Consider the following 10,801-nt stretch of genomic DNA (forward strand, 5'->3'; position numbering starts at 1 on the left):
AAGTTGCTTATCCTCGAGCATTTCCCTGATGAAATGATACTTCACATCCACATGCTTTGTCTTTGAGTGATAAACTGGATTGCGAGCCAATTGTATAGCACTTTGACTATCACAATATAACACAGGCATCTCTTCTTTGATTTCCAAATCTGTTACTAGTCGATTAAGCCAAATTGATTCTTTGCATGCCTCTGATGCTGCAACATATTCAGCCTCTGTAGTAGACTGAGTAACAAAATCTTGTAATCTAGAACGCCATGATACTGCTCCACCAGCCAATGTAAAGACATACCCTGACGTAGACCTTCGGTTGCCTAAGTCACCTGCATAATCTGAGTCTGTAAAACCCTTTACACTTAGCTCCTGACTCCCATAGCATATACGCATACTCTTTGTAGCTTTCAGGTATCTCAATATTCCTTTCACTGCCTCCCAATGTTTCTTGCCTGGGTTTGACATGTATCGACTTACTACTCCCACTGCAAATGCAATGTCTGGGCGAGTAGCAATCATTGCATACATCAAACTACCCACTGCAGACGCATATGGAATCTTATCCATTTCAGCCTTTTCTTCCTCAGCACAGGACAATCTTGTTTGCTAAGTTTCACATATGGTGGCAATGGAACACCCAATGCCTTTCCCTTCTCCATATTGAAATGTTGCAAAACCTTGTCAATATACTCTGTTTGAGATAACCAAATCAACTTCTTTGATCTGTCTCTCTCAATGCGCATACCAAGTATATGACTTGCCTCACCCATGTCTTTCATGTCAAACGATTTTGCCATCTTTGACTTCAAAGCTGAAATTTCTTCCAAGTGCTTGCCAGCAATCAACATGTCATCCACATACAAAATAAGGATCAGCCAACTACCATCCTTAGCCTTCTTTGTATATAGACAGTGATCGAACTCACTACGTTTGTAGCCTTGAGAAAGCATAAACTTGTGGAATTTATGGTACCATGCCCTCGGTGATTGTTTTAAGCCATAAAGACTCTTTAACAACTGGCATACCCAATATTCCTTGCCTTTCTCAACAAACCCTTCTGGCTGCTGCATGTAAATTTCCACATCTAAATCACCATGCACAAACGCTGTCTTGACATCCATTTGGTGCAACACCAAATCTAATATGGAAACCAATGCAAGAAAGCATCTCAATGTAGTCATCTTGACCACCGGAGAGAAGACTTCATCAAAATCAATGCCTTGTTCTTGCTTAAAGCCCTTGGCAACAAGCCTTGCTTTGTACTTTGGCTGACTATCATGAGCGGTAATCTTATACCTGTAAACCCATTTACAAGGTAGAGCCTTTTTGCCCCGTGGTAATTTAACTAGCTTCCATGTCTGGTTTTTATGCAGAGTTGTCATCTCTGACTGCATGGCCAATTGCCAATTCTCGGAGTCCTTCATTTGCACTGCTTCCTTGTAACATGAAGGCTCATTGCCATCAGTCAACATGACATAGTTCATAGATGGAACAAACCTATCGGGAGGTCGCGTGACACGTCCAGATCTACGCACAATAGGTGGCTCAGGCTCAGCCACAACCTGTGGTTCCAATCTATCCTGCCCTTGCTCCTCTTGAGCCCTGACATTTTGTTTTGCACGTGCAGGTCCATCTTCTTGGAAGACAACTCTTCTAATCTCCTCAACCCTCTCTGGTTTAGAATGATATTTGGATTCATTAAAGTGAACATCATTTTTGCGGACAACCTTTCTGGATTCGGGATCCCAAAGTCTGTACCCCATCTCACCAGAATTACCATAGCCTAGAAAGATGCACTTTCTACTCTTTGGCTCAAGTTTGTTCCTAAATTCCTTTGGAACGCGAGTATATGCCTCACAGCCAAAGACTCTGAGATGCTTATATGAGGGCATTTTGCCTTACCATACCATCTCTGGCATTGAATCCTTCTGAAAAACCTTGCTAGGAGATCTATTTACAAGATGAACAGCTGCTGATACAGCTTCAGCCCAAAACCCATTTGGCAGCTGTGCATTAGACAACATACTTCTGACCTTCTCTTGTATGGTCCTATTCATCCTCTCAGCAACACCATTTTGAGGAGGATTGTAAGGAGCAGTAAGTTCACGTTTTATACCTTTTGACTCACAAAAGTCCTGAAAGGCCTTTGAAACATACTCTCCACCATTGTCAGTGCATAAGCATTTAAGCTTCTTGCCACTCTGATTCTCCACAAGTGTCACAAACGTTTTGAAAACACTAAACGCTTCATCCTTGTGCTTGAGAAAGTAAACCCATACTTTCCTCGAGTAATCATCTATAACTGTCATAAAGTAAGAAGCTCCCCCTAGAGATAGGTTAGGCATAGGTCCACACAAATCACTATGAACAAGTGACAATTGTGTATCTCTTCTACTGCTTCTATGCTTATGTGGCTGCTGTGTTTGCTTACCATACAGACAATGTTCACAGAATTCAAAATCATTAAATGAAAAGCCAGGCAAATAACCAGAACGAGACAAGATTTCCATTCCCTTCTTGGACATATGTCCTAACCGGCTATGCCACAAAGAAACGTTCGGCTGCTCGGTTACATTGATTACATTTTTAGAGACATTTGATACATAAATCATGTAAAGTCCTCCAGAATTTACTCCATGTGCTACTGTCATAGAACCCTTGGATATCTTCCACATGTTCTGTCCAAAAGTGGTGATGTAGCCAGCATCATCAAGTAAACCTGTGTTGATCAAGCTCTTTGTAATTGCGGGAACATGTCTCACATTCTTCAGCGTGAAAGAAGAGCCATTTTGAAATATCAATTGAACATCTCCAACACCTAAGATCTCACATGTCTGCCCATTGCCTAGCCGAACATGATCTTTAGTGGTCACATAAGAAGTAAACCACTCCTTGTTTGGAGACACATGAAGTGATGCCCCTGAGTCTATAATCCAGTCACTCAGTGCATTTCCATCAAATGCTGTAAGAAGAGCTGAGTCCATTGTATTCTTCAAGAAGTAGATGTCTCCTGACACTAGACTGTCATCCTCTGCAACAGTGTTTGTCACATTTATTTCTTGAATCTTCACTGAGGACTTGTTCTTCTCACCATGGTCTTCAGCTTTCTCTTTGTCTTTTTCTGCATTCCATTCTCTGCAGTCTCTCTTCATGTGACCCTTCTTGCCACAATGGTAGCATTCTATGTCACTTTTGCCTTTAGCACTGCGGGACTTGCTACGAGACTGATTCCTCTTTCCACCTTGGTACTTTTCTTTGGTCCTTCCCCTGACAACTAAGGCTGTTCCTTTGCCTTTTTCCATTGTCTTTCTATTGGTTTCTTCAGTAAGCAGACTTCCTTCTACACCTGCCATGTTCAAACCATCTGGAGGTGCAGAATTACTCAAAGCTGTGCGAAAAGTGTCCCAAATTTCCAGCAATGTGATCAACAGGAACATAGCTCTAACAGGTTCATCAAACTTGACACCTTGAGCTGACAACTGACTATAGATTGTGTTGAATTCATTCAGATGATTGGACATAGGTGTCCCTTCTTTCATCTTCCAATCAAAAAGCTTCTTAAGCCAGTATACCTCTGAAGCTGCACTCTGCTTCTCATAAAGATCACTCAGCTTTAAACATGCTTGATAAGCTGACATCTCGTCTGCTACATTGAAGTAAACGCTTTCTGCCAAAGTCAACATAATGGTAGAAAGTGCCAATTCATCCATTTCGCTCCATTCATCTTCGTCCATATCTTCTTGTTTTATTCCCTTGAGCTTTATAGGTTTTATCTGCTTCTTTTGTACCAACACGTGCCAAATCTGCTTCTTCCACAATGGAAAATTGGTTCCATCCAGCTTCTTGATATTGTAAAGAGCAGTGTCCTGTGATCCAGCCATAGCTACGCTTCACAGTGGTTTACTTTCCTGGGAAAAATTTGGCAGAGTTGTAAACTGACCTCTGAACCAATATCAACCTGTCAAATGAACCAAGAAAGCTTCAGATTTTGCATAAATTTTGGCAGAGTCTCCTTTGTAAAATGGCTCTGGTGTACTCAAAAAACAGACCAAAAAACAGCTCAAAAAACACTGTCTCTCTGACACTGTAAGCTGTGGGTAAACCTGTCCTATCACTATCCTGTAAGCATAGACTGCGACAATGCCTCAACGGCAGTAAAGCAAAGATGCAATCCCAACTGTCTAACTCACAGTCAATACATCCTAGCAGCCTATCTAAGGGTGCTCGAGGGATCGCTCCAAGACCTGTATCACCGAAAGGATCTCAACATTCGAGAATCCCCCAGCTCAATAAAACCTCACTCGACCCTCAACAAAGGCTGCAGTAAATTTGATAGTACATAGACTTCCCACAAAGTCATACATCCACAAATTTCCCACTGTATGTTGTAACCGCTGCGGCGGTTGTTTGCTGCGTGACTCACAGCCAGCAAACCCTCAACAGACATACATCATCTCTGACTATACATCCCATGTGGAAGTACCTAAAATTGTCAGGATGAAATCTGTAATATCAAGCAGCAAACACAAGCTACCTGATGAACTAGTGGATGTCGCCTACAAATTGTGTGTAGATGCGCCCGTGTCGTATGTGACACGCCTCCAAGAACTGTGAGCCGTCCTTCGATGTGTAGACAGCCACAAATCAACACTCTGGGAGTGTTGATATCCTCATCACCTGCAGTCGTAGGCCGAAAACCCCAAATTTGCAGAGTCGGATCTGCACCCGCCGAGACCACGTAGTCGAAAATGGCCTGCGCAGACCTTTGTCCAATCTGCGCTTCTTTGTCTTTGCCTGTCGAATTTCACTCCAATCTGAGCTGGTGACTCTAGCCTCCTGCAGTGCTGCCCCGAGCCTCAACCTGAGCTCTGATACCAGTTGAAGGAGTACGAGCGGAAGTGCGACGCGAGAGAGAGTGCGAGAAGAAGAGCACGACGATATGGTGAACTCGCTCTACTGTAATGTGTAGAGCATAGTGAGTTCTTATTAGGTTTTTACAAAAGAATATGTGTACATACCTGGCGGCCCGCCCACTTACCTGGGCGACCACATTGGGCTTTATACCCCAACACCCGTCTTGGTCAGAATCTTAGTTTATGCCAAATTTCAAGTAGTAAAGCATAAAGAACCAGAATATGTATGTATATAACAGGTTTTTATGGCAGTACCGGCCAGATCTAATCCACGCATCCAAGCAACAAGTAGAAGGTCATATTTATTGTAATTCAAAGCAAACAGTAAAGTATCAAAACCAAAATATATTTTATGGTAGCATCATCACTTGATGTAGTGGAATAATTATTTACAAAACCAGATCTAAGCAAGATATCCAAGCAACAGGTGAAGGTTAGATGTTTTGTAATCATCATTACTCCAGATACCATAAAGGATCCCCTTTCAGAGACATAACAGCCAGGGTCAATTAAGTATTTAGCCAGAGCTAGAGCCAGAGCCAACCATAAAGTAGGCTACTTCAAGCTATTATTACTAGATACAGCCATTTTATGTGTATGAATATGTTTATCAAAACTAGATCAAAGTAAGGCATCCAAGCAGCAAGGTCAGATTCTTTGTAATTTAAGAACAGCCACCCTATCCATAATACCATACCACATTTAGGGAGTAAAATTATCTAAAAACCAGATAAATGTCAACCAGAATTTCCCTTGGAATCAAAGTAACAATTGAACTATATATCATCCTAGAACCAAAAACTAATAAGTAACATCCCTAGTCAAAATACTATTCATTCCTTACCCTACTGATTAGCAGCCCCATAATCATCAGGGGATTTGGCACTCAACCATGTTTATACAACCAGTATTTTGCCAATTTTGGAAAAGTTACACCTGTAAAGAGTCAAACGAATATGCCATGGAAACCTTATGCGATACGTCAAATCATCCTTTATATAGTCAAAGTTATTTTAGAAGCATTATCAAATATTAGATCCATTTTTATTAGCCAATTTTGTAAAAAAATGGTACACCTCTTAGACAAAGGTAGTGAGCATGATTCCTTCTCAAAAAATTACACCCCAAGTACTACAGCAATTTATCAATGTCGACAAAAATCAATGTCAATACAGCAATATCCCGTTAAGTCCAACATCCAAAAGGGTCACAAAAAACCTTTGTCGAACAATCCAGAATGTTTATATATATATTCCATGGCAGCATATCTAGCAACACCATCAGGCTTTCAACCTTAAACTCACCATCAGTAAAAAACCAGAACAGTATCCATATGTATGCCAGATTTGATGCCATTTTTTTGTATAGTATCAAAAAGCTAAGTGTGTATGCAGTCAGTACTAGGCATGAAGCAAAAACCAAATTCCTTTGCTAACTAAAAATCCAAATGAACAGTTCTTTCAATAATCCTAATGTGAATAAATGGGTTTCACAATACCAAGCATCATTCCCACTCATTTATATATCAAGCAAAGAAACTCGCCCTGAGAAGAAGCAGAAGCCAGCGGTTGGACTTCCAAGACTTGCTTTCCTTTCACCATATAAGTTTAATGCACTCCAAGCTCAACCACTCAGGCACTAACCCTCAGTTACACACAAAGAATAGTACAAAAGCACATACAAGCCAGCTAAGTGAGGGAGACCCTCACCATTTATAATGTTGTTGTGGAACAGGCCAAAATTCCACAACCCATACTTAGAGTCCTACAGATCATCTACAGCCATGCATTCGGTGGAGATAGATTTCCATGAATGGTTCATGTGCCTCACTAGCATCTCTCGTCTACAAATGTGATGGTTCCCAATTTCGCTAGCAAAATTAGCATGCTGCAGAGCTTCACCTAATTCACTTAACTCGATTTGAGTATGCCACAATTTAGTAATGCTCACCAAGTGAAAACATACCTCAAAAGGATTTTTTAAGCCTAGTTACACACGAAGCAGGTAATATTTCCGGCCAAGGGAAATTTAATTTCCCCATTTTAAGTTAATATTCCTTGGCATTTGTGTGTGTGTGTGTGTGTGTGTGTGTGTTTTGGGGTGGGGGGGGGTGTCCTTTTTCCTAAGAAAATGCCTTTAGGGGACATTCCCACATTGATGTGCAGGCGTGTGTGTGAGAGAGATTAGACTTAATGGGACGTAAATCAAAGGATAATTCTGTAATTGCATACACATATATGATTAAAATAGACATGAGCACGGAGCTTTGATCTTCATTCGAATGACTCCTATTTCCATCCTCATTAATTTAGCTTCAAATTGATGTTACTTTAAACACACAATTTGGTTTAAGTGCATGTAGCATACATGTACAATGCGGAACACTCATCCTCCAAGATGTGACACTCATTCAAGTGGACATTTTTGTGAATTGCACTCCATGCTCCTCTTGGTATCAATTAAGCCATTAAGATCCGATATCAAGTCAACGGCTAGTGCATGCAATGAGATGCCATAATGAGAATTGAAGCCAATCCTTTATAAACGAAATTCTCATCAATTTGCGCATAATTTCCATCCATATTACTTTCAATTGGAGACCATTTGGCATGCACCTTGTCTTGGAAGAAATTAATGCACACATACATCAGTTGGTTAATGTATACACAATCTTTGGGATTTTTCAATCCAATTACGGAAAGCCGTACGAGGCAATTTAATGACAAGAAGCAGTAGATGCATTTGAAGTATTGGATATCATTAGAAACTACAAACTACTCTCATTGGTAAAAAGGGCATGAACAATTAAAATCATACAAGAAGTAGAGACTCAATTTAAATGATTGCATTGCACCATCAAGTTTATTTTGATTTGTGAAGGGGATCGAGGTTTTGAAGAGGAAATGAAGTACTGTTGAGGAGGCCATATTGATAGAGACAAAGAGAGCCAGAGAAAATATGATCTCATGACCAAATTCCTTAGTGCTAGTGCTTAACTTAGCTCTTTAAGAAAGAATTTCAAGGAGATCAAATTGATGAATTTAATGTACTTAAGAGGCCCAAATTGGTGATCTATTCAGAAGTCAACCTTGTGCTAATAATAACCACAGAGGCCAAATTGGCAAGAGCTATCAGGGCATGCATAGCCACACCGTCCGCAATTGGAAGGGTCCATGCTCAAATTCTTGCACTCTCCATCACAACAAGCCTCCATGTAGGCACACTTTTTCCCACACAACCCACAATTGTTGTCATCAAAGTGGACATTCACACAAGTCCCTCCACAGCATGTGGCATTGTAGAAGACTCTGCAAGCCTTTGAATTACGGGAGCAATCTCTGAATCTAGAGGCACCCCTAATTGCCATGGCTTTCCGGGATCCTCTAATAACAGCTGGAGAGGTTTTGGGGGCGGGTGTCTTCAAAGGGACTGCCTGCAAGTTAGCGGCCGCCAACTCAGGCTGAGCCGCCAATTTAGCGGCCGCCAACTTGGGGCGTCGAGCTGCCATGCGAGCTGCTTGTTGAGGGACATGGCGGGTTTCTGCGTTTGTGGGCGACATGTTGGGATCATGAGGAGGGAATATTCTCTTGAAGAAGAGAAGCCCGCAGCTCAGGAGGAGAGAGAGCAAGATGATATGAAGCGTGGCTTTAGGTCGAAATATGCAGTCAGCCATAAACGAGAAGGTGGAAGCTGCTGCTGCTCATGGGTCGCCTGCAACATTGCAGAAGAAAAAGAAGACGGCGAGGAGGAGACGCTCAAGAGAGAGGTGATATGAAGGGGCAAACATAGAAGCCTTCAAATGTGGCTGCTGCCTTCATAAGCTAGCTGCTAGCGCCATACCCAACGAGCCTATCGCCTTTTGTTCTTCTTTTGTGAGAGACGGTTGTGGCCAGCTCGCGGTAACGCATCCTTGCATCACGCAAGATTTCTTAGGCGTTCACTTTAAAGCCTGTCTTATTCTTCTTCCTTATAGTGGTTCCAGAATTATTTTTTCTTCCTCATTGTGGTTCCAAAATCGTTTCTTCTGTTGCAAAATTACATACAGAATTTGCTTATTCTCAATGTAGTGATTTCCATAGAGAAACCTGTTATAAAAACTAACCAATTATAGGTGGAAATTCCATCCGTCTAAAGCCCTATCAACTGTTGAAAACTCACAAGAATGGCCCTCTCCTTTACCCTCCAAGAGCTAGAAATTACCCACATCTTCATGGACACACCTCTTGGTAGCCCCAAGAACTTTAGAGGATGGGTCTTCCCATGGTTGTGACCAACCTCAAGCTTTGCAAGAAGCTTTTTTTTTGTATCATATTTGTAATGGATGTATTGTTATGTATTTATTTGCTTCTTCAAAAACATTGTTTGTCTTCTACAGAGATGCTTTACCTTACCTCGTTTGTGTTTAAACAAATCAAATGCTACTACTAAAAGAGTAATATTCAATAGGCCACAAGGAGGGCAATCTTCAATGCCCCATAAAGAGGGCAAAATAGGTCAAGTTAGAGAGGTGACCATCAAGATAGGTCCTTAGAAATTTCAATTCTAGATTGTGAACGTCAAGCACCGTTTCCAACAATTGTTACCTCCGATTTATCGAATCACTTAGCACAGCTAAGTGTTTGCGGTCGTGGTGGTTATTGAACGCTTCGACTTACTCTTCATCGACAAGGAATGTGCAAAGACATAATTACCTAAAAATCACGTTATTAGCAAGGCTAATTAGCGGTGATTCACAGTGATGGCGACAAATACGACGGCTTTACATCACATTTTTTGAAGCCAGCTATTCTCTTTTTTTTTGCTACCACTACATACGCCATGGATTCAGACATAAATATGAATCACATTTTTTATTTTGAGCAAAATGCATCGAACCCTCCCGATGATGCCCAGAGATGGGATACTCTCATGGAGGGTACACGCGCACCTACGGGAGGAGATGATGGTTATGAATTGCTTGATATTCAAGAATTCCAAGCACTTCAAGCACGTATGTTGGTGATGGAATAGAATTTTGCATCACTAAATGAAAATTTAGTAAATTATTCACTTTAATGGTATAATTTTTGCAACAGCAAGCCAAGGGCCCTATTGACACACACGTGCATGATCACGAAACCAATCAGGGGCAGGGTCCTCCTGGTCAGGGACAAGTTCCCCCTCCGGATACTTCAAGAAAAGGCCTATTGTTCGCCTTGAGCAAGAGTATACAGATACTCGGCATGGCCGCTTACCTCAAGAATTTGAATTTTGGATGGAGCAAGGCTCCTAGGCAAAGACGATCTTGATGACCGGTTTCAAGATCAAGGAAGCTGGAACACATCAGCCAATGGTCAACAAGATCGACAATTGTTCATCATTAGGCCAACTCGACAAGGTCGATTATCTATGAATGCTCAACCAGATCAACTTTCTTTTGCTACGACATTGGAAATTGGCAAGAGTATTTGTTAGCTACGAGTACCACCACTCCATGAGTACTTATGTGAAGCAAGGCTTCCCTTCGGCATTTGGCATAGTGCTTTCCAAAGTTTGGCATATGCTAATAGCATACGAACTTAGGGAAACTTTCCAAGATGTATGCAGGTTTTTAAATAACATGAGGGCGTATATGATACATACGCTATCTCACTTGAGCAACGAATATGGCTATGAGCCAGACTTAAGCGAATTTTTATTTCAAAAACTCAAGACTACTCGCCACAGCAGAGAAACCAGGTTATACAATTTCAAGTTTTCTTGTTTTTCTACATTTTAACTTTTAAGTTGGCAAAGATTGCCTATTGTACAAAGCAAAGTGCTTTGACAACATTTATGAGAAGCAAGTCTTCTAAACCATGCCAATATCATGTCGTTGACTTCAAATCGACGACATTGGCATACAATTCTTGGCA

At 41.3% G+C, this 10,801-nt stretch overlaps 1 protein-coding gene across 1 annotated transcript; it reads right to left on the reverse strand.

The window, feature by feature from the left end:
- Window positions 1–7,746: 7,746 nt before the first annotated feature.
- Window positions 7,747–8,714, reverse strand: LOC147448722 (uncharacterized). The gene has a single exon (XM_086522438.1). It carries the CDS (start codon window positions 8,578–8,580, stop codon window positions 8,002–8,004), a length of 579 nt encoding a protein of 192 aa, XP_086378564.1. The 5' UTR covers window positions 8,581–8,714; the 3' UTR covers window positions 7,747–8,001.
- Window positions 8,715–10,801: the final 2,087 nt, after the last annotated feature.

This window comes from Adiantum capillus-veneris, chromosome 10, assembly GCF_014529385.1.
Source record: "Adiantum capillus-veneris isolate H3 chromosome 10, ASM1452938v2, whole genome shotgun sequence".
Taxonomy (NCBI): domain Eukaryota; kingdom Viridiplantae; phylum Streptophyta; class Polypodiopsida; order Polypodiales; family Pteridaceae; genus Adiantum; species Adiantum capillus-veneris.